At 34.8% G+C, this 15,826-nt stretch overlaps 1 protein-coding gene across 1 annotated transcript; it reads left to right on the top strand.

The window, feature by feature from the left end:
* The first annotated feature begins 671 nt into the window (after positions 1-671).
* Positions 672-7,848, top strand: LOC121419007 (calmodulin-A-like). The gene is made up of 6 exons (XM_041613266.1): positions 672-775; positions 1,389-1,419; positions 2,631-2,774; positions 3,570-3,696; positions 6,347-6,462; positions 7,781-7,848. Exons 1-6 carry the CDS (start codon positions 773-775, stop codon positions 7,807-7,809), a joined length of 450 nt encoding a protein of 149 aa, XP_041469200.1. The 5' UTR covers positions 672-772; the 3' UTR covers positions 7,810-7,848.
* Positions 7,849-15,826: the final 7,978 nt, after the last annotated feature.

Genomic DNA, 15,826 nt, shown 5'->3' with positions numbered 1-15,826 from the left:
TTTTGCCTGTTTTTAAATGAAATTCTAATTTTGTGAAAGATTTCGATCAATAGTCAACAAAAAATGCAACATTTCACAATTTTCCCTTTTTTTTCTTGATCATTAGAGAGCTTTTGGGGGAAGAGCCACAGATATCCGTATGCCAGTGAGTCAGATAAGTTGCGATGAAATTAAAGTTTTAAATAGCTCATTAAGTTTTTGTCTTTGTCGTGGAAGCTGGTTCTCAAGACATTGGGAAGAGTGTAATGTCAAACATCTCTGGCCTTGTATGAAATTTTAGACTGGTTTCCGTCGTTGGTGCTTTACAGAAAAAAAATCGTGATTAAATTGTATTCCTTGCTAATTTTGCTATTTTCTACATCTTAACTCATGAAAATGTTTGATTACTTAAATCCTTTGAACACAACTCAAGTTTCTTTCGCTCATTTTCTTCAGCGCGCCAATCGTTTTGTGCAATGCGCATTGCGGCTGATGAATTATTGATGAATATCCTTTCTGTTGAAACAGAGAGTGGATGTTGAATGGAGTGAAGAGGATTGAACACAATATCGATTGTATTCGGGGTGGGTAAACATGGTCAATACGGCCAATACGGTGAGTGTTCAGGACCTTCGCTATTTGATTATACCGGGTAATAAACCCTCTGCATGACTACCGTTAGTTTCAGAGACGCTGTTGGTGAGACGACTCGCATTTTCACACCTTTGCAGGGCCGCCACACGGACGGATAGCAATTTTCTCCGTCTACCTCATATTGTACTTCACACAAAAAATGGTAAGCATAATTATGTATTCATATCCACGATTATGGTTGTATTAAGCTTTAAAAAATAAGTGTTTTCAGGTCAAATTGTGATGATTGACTCATAAATGTTTGCAATGGGATGCACATAATATACCTATTTTGTACATTTTTAAAAGATTGACCTGAAAGCTATTGAGCTTTAATAGATTCCGTACATAGTATCATAATAACATGAATGTGCGCAAATGGATTCTAACTTGATTTTATGGAGAGACTCCCAAGGAAAAATTGAATCATTGGCAGTTGCATCACTATACTTTTTACGTGAAAGAAAAGAAATTTTTGCTGCGCATGTATTTTGTAAAGATTTTTTTCTTCAAATTTTTATTTGAATTTAATTATGTACTTACGAAAATAAATTCAGTTCTGCACACCATGCATGGCCTTAAATAAATGCACGATACATTGATAAGAATGTGTTTGTTTATACAGCCCCATTCATCCAGTTGACTTTTACCATGCTTTTATGACTCATTTTGGCCCTATTATCTTCTGAGGAATGCAGAGTTGTATAAACCCAGATAACCAGATTAATGTTTTCCAATTCTTAAAAATCTACTTTAATTCTATGATATTCACACAGGCCGCTGAACTCACAGAAGAGCAAATCGCCGGTAAGTTATCATTCTTTTATAGTTATTGGAGTTGAGAGATAATAGAATAACAAAAATAACTTTAAGCTGCACTTTCCTATTTGAAATAATTATGATTGACACAAGGCATTACCGCTATCATACTAATAATAACAACATATAAAAAACTTGTTATCCGCATGCTAAATAAACATATAAGATTTGAATTGAAATATAAGCTTTCAGAATATTATCAGCATTATCATAACTGTTAATTGACATTTGTATCAAATTTGCACGATAGGGATCTACGGGCTCGCGATCCAACGTTGTACCTTTTGAGATTTGCCAATACAACTCAGAATGTCTGCATAATGAGGGCAGTAATGTGCAATTCTACAATTCATTTGTCTTGGGCTATTTTCTCTTATATACTTATATACAAGTACAGGAGAGTATAGAAGTGTCCCACGGTGATTGTTTATTTTTGGGTGCATTATGTACTCTAACTTGGTTCCCATATTTGATTGGGATAGCCCAAAATAAAATTGAGTTATGAATTTGATATTAATATTTGCAATCTACTATATGGGATTCATCCCTATATTAAAAGACAACCATTTTCATCTACTAGCTCTCACCTTAATCAGATATGAATAATAATGATGATTATGATAATAATGATAATAATAATAATAATTATGATAACTATAATGATAACAATAATGATGATGATGATAATGATAATAATAATAATGATAATGATTATGGTAATGATGGAGATTATGATGATGATGATAATTAATAAGCACGTTAAAAACACTTTTTGGCTATAAACTAAAATTCCAACGCGCATTATCCAATCGATAATTTTTTGTGGAGGTGCCGTGGCCGAGTGGTCTAAGGCGCCTGGCTATACATGAAAAAGTCCAGGGATCGATCCCGGCCGCGGCAGATATGCCTGTGAGCAAGGCATTTAATCTACAATGCTCTTTTATCCTGCTTGAAAATAAATGGAAATGCTATATGCATTAATGGTAACTAGGTGTGCACTTGTTTTAAAAAAAAAAAATACAAATTTACAATTTTGCTTTCATTGACTCAAGTAAGAAGAAAATAACCACATTGGGAATAACTATATTGGGAATAAGGCTTCTTGTATTTACTAATTAATTTGTTGGAAGGTTGTTTGTAAACTTCAACCATGGGTCAACGCCATCCAGTTCCATGTTGACTTTGTTTTCAATTTGTAGAATTCAAGGAGGCTTTCTCCCTATTTGACAAGGACGGTGATGGCACCATCACTACTAAGGAGTTAGGCACAGTGATGAGGTCACTGGGTCAAAACCCAACTGAGGCGGAGCTTCAAGATATGATCAATGAAGTTGATGCTGATGGTAAGTTTCTTTCTGATTACTGATATCTTAAAAACAATATCCAATTCAATTAACATTGGGTCAAGAATTATAGGAATAGAAAAGGTACCCAGAAATCTACGATGTTTTAATTCGCTCATCCATGATAAAGTGTACCAATCGGAATATCTTACAATATTTCATCAACAAAGCCGAACGAAATCCAGAACAACAGAATTTCGAATGATTGTCTGCTTTCACTGCCACAGAATTTCAAATTCCTTTCTTGCTTACATTCCTTTGTTGCTCATGACATTGCGATGCCTTTTTTCTTTGCGGGATTAAAGTATTGCGAATGAATGATGACGACAAGCAATCCATAAAGAAGTATAGGTCTGAACAAGCAAAATACTTATAAGGTAAACTTACAATTTTAAATATCGTAAAAAAAATGGTATTAATAAGTTCGAATGTGTATACCGTATATTTTAACTAAGAAGCGTAAGTTTCATTCGACAATCAAAAAAGAAAAATCTCATTTTCGCCGCTAATGCGCTGTAAAAAAAAGAAGAAGCAGATTATGGAGTATCAGAAGTGGATTTTTAAAACGTAAATAAATAAATTAAGTAAGCTTTCCTATATATCTTCTTGTCATTAAGTTTGGAAAATGTCTTATCTCTGTCACTCCAACTTTCCTAACGTTTTAGGATTTATGTATTTGCTTAACATTTTCTAAATGAATTAATTTTCCTTTACGAAACTCTTTTTTTTATTTAAAAAAATGGGTTTGAAAAAAATCTCGAATATATCAATAATTTCCACCTTTTTTTAACTAAGGCAATGGCAATATCGACTTTCCGGAATTCTTAACGATGATGGCTAAGAAGATGAAAGACACAGATAGCGAAGAAGAGATCAGAGAAGCGTTCAGAGTGTTCGACAAGGATGGTAACGGATTCATCAGGTATGTTGACTTGTTTGGAAAGATAACGGATTGATTAGCTTCACTGGGTACACTGTAAAAACTGTGGTGTTAAAACTGACACCAATTGGTGTTGATAGAGGACCACACCCTGAGGTGTTAAAATAACACCCTAGAGGCTAGAGATTGAACATAGCACCAAAGAGTGTAAATGTAACAACCATAGGTGTTGTAATAACACCTATAGGGGAAGGCGGGGTAAGTTGAGCATAGGGGCAAGTTGAGCCACCAGCCCCAGGCCAATAATGAATGAGTCAGACATTGTGGTGGTGGTGATGACCCATAAATAGCTCCAACTTTGAAACCAGCCAAGTGCTTTATAAACACACACTTTGAAACAGTAGTAATGGATCTTCATTCTTGTCATAGTCTTTTATATGATGTGTGTCGGTCGGACTAAGTTATGAACATTCCTATGGTAATGTTAAAAAACAAAGGCACAGGCTTATACATTGCCATGAGAATTAGCAAGTGAAAAGACTTTAAACAAAAAATTGACATGCTGGGTACATAGTTTTTGTGGCTCAACTTACCCCAGAAGGTGGCTCAAACTTACCCCATATATGGGGCAAGTTGAGCCATTTGACATCCAAGGTCACGGTGACCTTCAATATGAATGAAATTTCAAGGCAAGGTACTCGACAAGATTATTAATCATATCAATTCTAACATGCAAAAAGCAAAAACTGTCACAACTTTTCCCTACGTGTAAATCTAACACCACCAATTTAACAACAGTGTAAAATAACTGGTGTGGTCCTATATGAACACGGTTAACAGCACAGTTTTTGCTGTGTACGAGTTATTTTGGAAAACTTGTGTATGGATGTAAATCACATATTCTTTCACAAACGAATTCTTTCCATTATTATTCATGAAGGATGGTTGTGTCTTTCAAGAGGTCTTCTTAAATCTAGGAAATCGATGACCAATCAATAATAGGCCTACTTAGAAGGGGTTTTTAAGGGATGACCTGGGCGGCTATGCCTATTCATGTCTCGATCATTTTGGCGCTATACTGTGCTGCGGGGACTATTTTTATGTCGATTTACCCTGAGCCGGTACTACTTTATACATTTCAAAAAAAGTATATTTTTACTAGAAATACAATTTTACGTCCGCTCGATACATTATTTTGAAATGCTCTAATAAAATGCGGTTCCTCAGCTTCTTTTTATGCTCCCGAAAGCATGCGGTTCCTCAACCATTTTCATTTAACTTTTCATAACTATTTCTTGAGAACCATGCTTTACTAAAGCTTGAACAATATATCCTACATGAAGTAGATTTGAAGTATATGCTACTCCTTGTATATCCTAATTTTTCTTTAGTTTTAACAAAATGTCTTTGGTGTAGGGTAGTTCCAAACTCACCATGGTAGCATCTAAAAATACACAAATTTTCAAACATCTTCTGTCATCTTAAAGGACAAGTCCACCCCAACAAAAACTTGATTTGAATAAAACGAGAAAAAATCAACAAGCATAACACTGAAAATGTCATCAAAATCGGATGTAAAATAAGAAAGTTATGACATTTCAAAGTTTCGCTTCATTTCACAAACAGTTATATGAACGAGCCAGCTACATCCAAATGAGAGAGTCGATGATGTCATTCACTCACTCACTATTTCTTTTGTTTTTTTTTGTTTGAAATAATGAAATATTTTGATTTTCTCGTCATTGTCATGTGAAATAAAGTTTCATTCCTCCCTGAACACGTGGAATTCCATTATTTTAACATTTTGTGCTTCAGGCAAGGAGGTCCTAATCGTCAAATTCGTAAAAATTGAAATATTGTATAATTCATACAATAAAAAACAAAAGAAATAGTGAGTGAGTGACATCATCGACTCTCTCATTTGGATGTAACTGGCTCGTTCATATAACTATTTTGTTAGAAATAAGCGAAATTTTGAAATGTCATAACTTTCTTATTTTACATCCGATTTTGATGAAATCTTCAGCATTGTGCTTGTCTGATTTTTCTCTATTGATTCAAATCAACATTTTTCTGAGGTGGACTTGACCTTTAATAAAATGAGTATGTATCTTTGATTGTAGTATACAATCATCTGGCCCGTCAGAGCCACATGCGGTGCACGTTTGATTACCAAAATAAAAAATGAGGGAGAAAGAGAGAAAATGACGGAGGATGAAAAAATTACTTTTTTTTTTATTTTGCTCATCAGAAAAAGTTTACTCCTTTCAACGAGTTTCTCCAACTAACAAGTCATTGATCCACCCCTCATCACAAGAAAATGTATAGGGTTAATTATGTCGATGTTAAATTCAGAAGATATTTTGCATTATTGTGGTTCATCCTTTAAACATGTTTAAGAGATAGGCATACACCTTGACTTGCCCGGATAATTTGAAATTTCAACTTAATATTAATCCGTTTTAATTCTAGTAGTAAATGTCCTGTTTACTGTTAGAATTATAACGGATCAATCGACCTTAATTTTTTGGCTCTATTTTGATGATTGTTCAAAGGTCTTCTGATCTAGCATCCATAATCATTCACAATAATTCATGTATAATATTTTGTACATGTTTTATCACATTCAAATAAAGTGTTCCCAAGTGCAAAAGACTTCCAGTTTAACGAATAATATTTTTCTTGATCACAGCGCTGCCGAGCTACGCCATGTGATGACGAATCTTGGTGAGAAGTTGACGGACGAAGAGGTGGATGAGATGATCAGGGAAGCAGACGTCGATGGTGACGGTCAAGTCAACTATGAAGGTGAGTAGTTCAATCACGGGTCTTGCACCTCAGTACTTTTTTTTGGAATGGGGGGGGCGACGGAAATCAGTAAGTGACGTCATTCCTTTTTTCTCTCAATGAAAAAAGGCCACGTGTATTGGATAGTTATACCAACCAACCATTTCTTTTTAATACCTGTTTTTTCTTCATGTCCCCCTCTTCCTTTTCTTTTTTATTCAATTAAGAAAAATTGTAGAGGCAGTTGCCATTCTCCTGGCCTCCTCTGACTTTGCACCTCATTTCACCGTCGTCACACTTTGAATATCCTAAAAGTCTTAGATTTCTTGTGAAGAAAGTTAATCCAAAAACATTAAGTGACATAAGATTTTGTTCCAAAATATGTGCAGATTTAGAATTCGAATCTGATTTTGGATAAGGCCCGAGCCTTTAGTAAATGTTCTTTTAAATATTGAGGTGTTGTGGCTCAGTGGATAAATCCCCAGACTTTAAACCACACCACAGCTTTGCGTCTTTAGGCAAGGCGGACCATTTATTTACAGTTGCCACTCTCTTATGATTGTGTATAGCATTCAATATCGAAGATCACGTAAAAGAGAGAAAGCGCATTTTCAGTGGCCTTTATTTCCTCGTCTATATAGACTGGTGTAATCATGATAATTGTCTACAGATAATTTTCACATTAGTGTTGCATGCTGGACCTGGTATGACAAGCAATTCATTAACGAGAAAGCTATTTATTGCACATCAGTTGTATTCTTGAACAGATCCAGGAAACTGGAGGCAAATTAAAAATTACAATTATTCAACAAAAATACTATCGAAATTTAGGTATCAGCTGAAAATGGGTATAGGTAATTTAAAAAAAAATGAAAATAAAAACGCCATATTTTGCTGAGAGGATGGGGTACGTGTCTTGGCACCCCTTCCTGTTTGTAGGGAATTAGTAAACCCCAGCAAAAAGCTGATTAGAATAAAATGAGGAAAATCCAACAAGTCTAACACTGAAATTGTCTGTATTACCATCATGGTAACACATTATTGAGCTCTTGACATTTTTTTTACAGGTTTTATGATGAAATATTAAGATATTTATGATAATTCTTACACTGTATAGCATGTCTACAGTTCCGACAAAAAACTTTTAAAAACCCCGACAATCACACAAGGATGTAACTCCGCAAAAGTGAGAATACTCTCATGACTGTCCGCATTAACATTATTTACAATCATGATGTGTCTTTCCGTGTTTTTGAGTTGGTCGGAAAGTCTTGAGACGTACTTGGTCATTATTAACATAATTATTATTGTTGTTCTTATCTTATTTTTGTCCTAACAGAATTCGTCTCCATGATGACCAAGGAGTAAGATATTATCGCTATAAGGATTTTCTGTGAAGACTATGAAGAACAAATTTTCATCACCTTGAAATCATATTATTTGAGCTGCTCTAAATAGTAACGTTATGGGAGTTGCATGGGGTGCTCCCTTTTTTACACCTTGACTTAAAGGGGAATCCAGCCTTGGCCATAACATGTTATGTTGGGAAGGAGAAAAATAAATTAAACAGAATGGTGAAAGTTTGAAAGAAATCGGACAAGCAATAAGAAAGTTATAGCTGCTTTAAAATTGAGATCACTAATACTATGTATATTTCAAATTGGCAACTGGGTAAGTAAATTATGACAAGGGGCAAGGACAACTTTCCCATAGGCCATGTACTTTATTATCAGGGATTTGTGGTTTTCTCCTAAGTACCCATTCCCCTGGGGCAGTAATCTAAATATAACCCAGGTAGTATATTGTAGTATGTCCTCATGAAAGAAAAATATAATTTGAAATAAAACTTTTGGGGAAAATGACATTTTAGCCATAATATGTATTGGAGTAAATGGAAGAGTAGTCCTTGCCTTACATCACTATGACATCCCATATGCGGCCAATTTGAAGTCTCCATGGGTATAGTGATTACCAATATTTACAACTTTTAAAAATTCATAACTTTCTTGTTGTTTGTCCAATATTGTTCAAACTTTCACCTATCAACTTGTCTGATTTTTCTTTTCCTTATAAAAACAAGTTTTTAGTTGGGTTGGATTCCCCTTTAAGCGATTCCTGCCCTGATTTCGACACGCAGAGTATTTTGGATCTGTTTGACAGATGTCCGTGGAAATGTGTAGCGTGAAAGTGTGAAAGAAAGGATAAAATGCCAAACGAACATTAAGACAGTCGGAAAATATTATCATGATCATTTCACGGCCTCTCTGAAAACCCGAATTTGGCTGATTGAGGGCTTTTTAGCGTGTTTAAATAGAACAAATCAAATCAAAATTCATTTACCCCCCTGCAATATAGCCGTCACTCAGCAAAGGGTCCCTTTTAATTAACTTGCTGTATCCAACTGAATCTGTAGTGTCTTTGCGACTATAGTCCATGATATTTTGAATTATATAGATCTCCAAGGTGCGCTCTACGGGCCGTTAGATCTTAATTCGTAAGGTTGCCCATGATCCTTATAACTTTTTTATAAGAGAAACGTGATCTTATATCCTTGTTCGGAGAAACTGGCCACAGGAAATCGCAGCAGCACATGCCGTCATTATAATTTTGTCGTCAAAACATAAGAATTATGAATAACGTGCATGGCCACAAATGATCAATGTGAGCAATAATGATTTGGTGCGAGTGTATGCGGGTACGATCTGCCATCAAGATACTTTTACTTTTGTTCTCGTAGTATTTATTAAAAAAAATCATTATGATTGATTGGTTTAGCATACATTATAGTAAAATAAAATTGAAGTCCGTCTACCCAGCAATGTCCGATATAAACAGCCCTAGAGAGAGAGAAAAAGAGAGTATATAGGACTGCGTATAGTCGAAGAACGAGTGACTTGGAAGATTAATGATTATATGATCTATGCCATCAGTCATAAAATATTGATGATAATAGAAATGATTTTTTTCTAGGGGGCTTCATGCGGATGTTTCAAAGCATGCGGGAGGGCTGAGTAAGTATTAAAACTAGAAACTAAAGCAACAAAAATCATACGAATAATGAAAAGAGGAGAGTTCTAAACAGTTCTGCGAAAATTGTAAGCTTGGTGTATAAACGGGTTCGCATTAATATCAAGTCGATGATCATTTTCCAAAATACAATAAGACAATCATAGGACAATCTTTGTATAAATGCGTTGTAGATGCAGAACGATGATCATAATTTAAGTGTCTTGTTGGCCAAATTAACTATGCAGAAGGTAGAAGCTATAGAGTTTTTCACTGAGAATTAGTGAATTTTATTAGTTTATGTGCTCTATGTAGTTTTTCGTAGAAACCAACGTAAATAGAATCTTTTCAGTTCTTCCCACCTTTGTTCTTGGCGATTCGTCATTATCTATCCAAATATACTTTACTACATTAAACTTTCGTTTCATGTATTATGTATTTAAATAATAAAATATGTACAAACATCGAATTTGAGTCCAATTTCATTTTATTTAGTCTTCTTTCCTATGACTTGCATAAATTTATATTATATATGAATTTGTTTATACTCTTTCCATCGAATTTTATTTGTCTTCTAATCTATATTCAAACTATTTGTTTATTGAATATAATTATATAATTTCTTTCTAAATTTATTCCATGATGTTATTTTGTTATTTAAGAATATTCTGCTTCAAACATAAGAGAGTATATATTATAAACGCATAATTATGTTTTATGTATAATGTTTATAAAACAAATTAATGCGCGGTAAAAATGAATCACCCTCAAATTTTAAACATAATTGCGTTCAGTAATGCTTGGTCAAAACACTATAAAAACTTTTAAAAAGCGACGAGGTCGCCAAATTTCAAATTTTTAGATTATACTTTTGAACATTTTAGATTGAACACTATATAGTTAGACATAATAAACCAGTTTCGAAGGGGTGTGGTATGAGATTATGGAACGTAGCACTGTCGTTAATCCGGTCGGAGTTGGGGGCGGTAGCAATATAATCCTGAAAAATTCAAAATTTCGGGGACACCCCCACACCAAAGGCTATATGTACGGAGGTATATAGTACCATCTTTCAGTATAATAAGAGGCCTGTAACGATTTTTTTCGATGGCTGTATTGCAATGGATTTGTTGTGATATAAAGTAATGAATAATTTATTGCAGCTAATATCAATATGCGAGAGAGCAAATTTTGAGTAATTGAAAACTGGATGGTGTCCAAAAATCTCTTTCAAAATAATGGTGTGTAATTCATCGTGGGCAATGTATACGTATGTGTATATATTATAAATATCTGTCATTTAAAGGCTTATCAAGATTTTTTTTATAAAGGATTAGTTGGTATCACAAATTAATGAATTGCAGTAAATATCAATGTGCAAGCGAAAGAAGTGAGTGAACAAATTTTCAATAGATGGAAGACATAATATTTCAAGGCGTACAGCGAGTGAGCGTAGTGAGTGAGTTCTGAAAAAGTTGCTTCAGGGTTTTTTTAAGTGACAAAAATGTGGAAATAGCACAGTAATGCAAATGAAAAGGAAAATATTGTAGAAATACATAATAATACATTAAAGGTTTTCTACCTAATCAAGATAAATGTATATACACTCTAAAAAATGAAGTGCTAATTCAGCTCTTAAAGAGCGTGTATAGTGACTGCACTTCGGAGTGCTGATTTTTCTCGTTCAAATTTGAACTAGACAAATCAGCACTCCGAAGTGCAGTCACTATACACGCTCTTTAAGAGCTGAATTAGCACTTCATTTTTTAGAGTGTAAAAGTGTGTTTTTTAACCTATATAAACTGAATACTAGTACTTGTCAGTGTGGTGAAGAAAGGGAAGTGGTGGACCTTTTCTATTAATCATCTTATTGACGCTGGTAGTGTGAATACGGGAGAGGCGTCAAAACCTGTTTTATAAGTGAATATTCTCAAAATGTCAAAATAACAAAACGAGAATGCAATAGACCCTACAATTTTGATTTACGAATACAAACAAAGGCATTGAATTCTATGTCGCTTCGCTCTGTCGTATGCCTATTCTATGATTTCTATCCATGCTTAGACTTCTATATGAAAGTTCCCCAAAATTATTCACTGTAGGGACCCATTTGCCTATGACTGCAACTAAAGAATTCAAACACAAATCCAAGATTTTCTTCTGATTAGGTAAAATCAGTTGACCTCATTTGTATGATTTTTGTGCAACTTTTTCATCAAGACCCCGTATGCCTATACTTAGCCCCCACCCCTACAAAAAAAAAACAAACAGATGAATGTATCACATTGCACCGAGTTCAATGAAACTGCATTTTCATCATTAAGGCAATTGAGGCAGCGTAATAACAATATGCTGCAATGCGTCATCTAGCGAGGCAATATTGATTAGGTGCGCATTGAAAATCGTTGATGTGAGTAGAAGAAAGTAATAATGAAAATTACATCAAAATCATCATCCATTCATTCTCTGCCTCGAATCGAACAATGTTGCATTGGCCTAAGCAGGGGCGTTGTTCCATGTTGAGGGTGAAAAAATGTCCAAAATTTTATGCGCCATTTCAAAATAGGCCTACAATATCTTGCGCGCTTATAGAGCGCCGAAAAACTTTTATTCATTTACTTATTTATTTTATTTTTTTAGGGGGGGATAATGATAGCATAATTATGCTAAGTTTAATGCTTTTACGGTGCTTTCCCATGCTAAGATAGGGGCCAATATTTGCGTTGCATATTGCGATTTTTTTCTTCAAACTTTTAAAGTTATCGGGGTGGGGGCAATTGGAATTGCCCCCAAGTATTTTTATTAGGAAAGACAGGGGTGACCCCAGATCAACCAAAATTTTATGATGAAATTTTTTGACAAGCAAAACAAAAACCAAAAACGGTTATCAAGCTAAATTTAGGGGGGTCCACCTGAATTTTTTGGGGACGCAGGACAAAAATTACAAGCAAAATAAAAGGTTCTCAACAAAAAAATTAGGGGGACCGCCCCCGCTTCAAATTTAGAGGGGGACCTGTCCCCCCCCCCCCGCTTCCGCCGCCTATGGTTAGTGGCGTCAATCTCGTTCGAGCAGTGGGTACTGGGAGGGGTTTCAAATTTCGACATGTTAACACCCCGAAATCAGAGGCGAAAAGTCAGTGCCGTAACAGGCTGCAGGGGCAGGCTGTCCTCCCCCTAGCGGATTTCACCGGGGAAATTAAAACGAGAAAAATAGCAAAGAAAGAAAGAAAGAAAGAATTTTAAAAAAAAGATTAAAGAGAGAGAGAGCGAGAGAGGGAGGGAGGGAAACAAAAGGAAAGAGAGAATGGTGAAAACATAATATCATTTTCTAAATACTATGTCAAAATATATCAAAAAATTTGATTTTGTATTAAAGATATCAAAATTTTTGCTCGCTTGCTTCGCTCACTAGCAACTTTTTTTTTATTTTAATTTTTTTCTGGTACACCATATACCTGGACCCCTCCAAATCACTGGCGTTAATTCTTGCGTCACATCTGTTGTTCAGGGGGGATTATATATTGTTCCATCCATCCCTGAAAAATAAGTGTGACGCAAGGATTTACGCCAGTGCTCAAAATGTTTGCCTCACTGCCCGTTCATACCATGATTTTGACCGGAACTATTTTGGACCCCCCTGGGGTCAATAACACATGCATTTAATTTCATATGCACAAGCGAGAGAAAGGCAACCGATTTTTTTTTTTTTGGGGGGGGTTGTTTGTTGGAAGACTGAGCAGTATCAAGAAATGTGTTACAAGTGTCGAGAGACTAAAAAATGTTTAAAATCTGACTATAGCGAGAAAGTGAACAACGGCATGCGAAAACCTATAAAGTTGCATTTATTAAGTTAATGTGCACATTGAAAGAAAATGTCCTTTATCAGAATGTTAATGAGCAAATTCGTTATAATAAAAACTGTGCGAATGAGGATTAAACCATTAATATCATTCCATAATCACTAGTCGCCTACTCATCACTGGTTAAAGGTGAGATGAAAATCATGAAAGTGCTAGATGTCAGCCCGCGCTTCACGCTTTCATAACTGAAGAGTTTGTTTGCAAAGAGATAGATCCACATCAGACAATTCCGATAAAATTATGGATTTTTTCTTTAATTCTCCCATACTGCAATATTCTTATGCGAAACTAAGTTCTCATGATATATTATACCCTACCATGTGAACATAAGATTATAAAAGAAATCTTGTTTTCAAATTGTCATTGTGGATCTAGCTCCAATTGCAGACAAACTGAAATGGATCCATTCCCTTTTTAATAAAAAGGTGATTTAGTTTGAATCCTTAAGATTCATTTTTAAATCTCAAAAGTTTTAAATCTAAATCATTTGAGATTTAAATTTAAGTCTTTAGGACTAAAACTGAATTCAGAAATCGACTGGTCCCTAACTACTGTCCAGCTGAACTTATTTTAAATCCCTGTAATTTAGAGTGTAACAAGCTGCGTATCTGAATAAACGCGTGTTTCAAATTACCTTTCTTATAAAAAAAATCAATAAAGCGAGCTAAAAATATAAGATATTCCGATCTAAAAAAGGGTCAATTTAAGCTCTGCATTTGAAGCATTTTGTGGGAAAATTGTGAGGTACCGTGGATATGGATTACAGTAAAGGAATGTTCCGGGCTGAAAATATTTATATCTTAATACATAAAGTAGAATTCACTGAGCAAACTGCCGAAAATTTCATCAAAATTGGACAACAAAAAATAAAGTTATTGAAGTTTAAAGTTTAGCAATATTTTGTAAAAACAGCCGTCATGAACATTCATTAGGTGGGCTGATGATGTCACATCTCCACTTTCCATTGTCTTATGTTATTACATAAAATCATGTTTCTTTTTCATTATTTCATACTTGTGTGAATAATATGTCTCCCTTATAATGAAATAAGTTGCAGCAATAAATATCTAATGCACTAAGTTAGTTGTAAATCCAGTTTTTCTATTTCTTGGAGAAATGAATAAAACCTAATTTCATAAAATAAGATACAAAAGAACAAGTGGGGATGTGACATTATCAGCCTATAATGGATATTCATGACGACTGTTTGTACAAAATATTGCTAAACTTTCAAATTCAATAACTTTCTTATATTTGTTATCCAATTTTGATGAAATTTTCGGCATTTGGCTGAGTGAATTCTACTCTATTTTGTTAAGCTATCAATACTTTCAGCCCGGACCATCCCTTTAAAAAGAGCTGATATGTTTCATTATTATTACTTTGAATTTTGACATAGGACCGGGACATTCTATAAGGACATTATCATATGAAAATGATGACTATCTTCATATTTCTCTTCCTAAGCATGAGAGCGCAAAATCTGTTAAGTTTATGGCCTGAAAACTGGACATTATTTTAAAGCACTTTTGTAATTATGAATAAGATGCACGAGTTAATATCTTTCAATGATCAATGCGAACGGAAATCGCGAGCAAAATCTATCATAAACTGTCATCAAAATTAATGGGGATTTTAAATAGTTTGTTTTAGAATTGATATTGAGATATACATAAATCACCAATTAAAATGCGAGCGTGCAGCGCTAGCTGATACGTTTTGACAATCTGACCTAAATAGGGATATTTTGATAACTTTATGGAATACAGGAAAATAATAGGTACCTGACAATCAAATTTTGCGGGCGCAGCGCAAGCAGAAAATGTTGATTCAGACCATAAAAAACAGAAATTTTTACAGAGCACTTTTTGAAAATCAAACAAAATAATGACAGTTCAATTTCCGAACTGAAATATGTTTTGTATATTGACCTCAGAATTTGATATTTTGAGCTCCATATTGAGCAAGTTATGTAAATCACCTAATAGGCAATGCAAGCGCGAGCGAAAATATTATATCCCGACATGAAAAAAATTTAAAATCATTTTCCAAGTCTTCCCCTCATCTTATTTTATTCACTCGTCTACCTCCTCTTATCTTTCTCCTTCTTTTTTCTCCTCTTTTTCCCTTCTTTTTCTTTCTTTCCCTTTTTTCTTCTTTTTTTTGCTCCGCCAGTGGGGGGGGGGAGGGGCCGGGCCCCTCGGGCCCCCCTGGCTCCGCATATGCGACCCCATTATGCCGCTCGCGCGTTTCCGTTTTACACCCTGGCGAAGGCATTTTCCGGAAAAGTAGCCAAAAAGCGACTAGTGAAGAGTCTACGTCTACGTTTGTTTACATTATCAGCTGGGCGCGCGATCCAAAGTCCGCACCGAAGTTATCCGCACCGTACTTGCAAATGCAGCTGAGCTTATACTTTCCAGGTTCAATACGAATGTTTGCCTTGATCATTTGCCTTGCCGATTTGCTGATGTCTGTCTTTCTCTCTATCTGTCTATATATCTATCTCTCAAATTTTATCT

The sequence above is a fragment of the Lytechinus variegatus genome, chromosome 7 (assembly GCF_018143015.1).
Source record: "Lytechinus variegatus isolate NC3 chromosome 7, Lvar_3.0, whole genome shotgun sequence".
Classification (NCBI taxonomy): domain Eukaryota; kingdom Metazoa; phylum Echinodermata; class Echinoidea; order Temnopleuroida; family Toxopneustidae; genus Lytechinus; species Lytechinus variegatus.
Note: the sequence above shows the minus strand (reverse complement) of the source record. Positions and strands in the feature narration are given on the sequence as shown.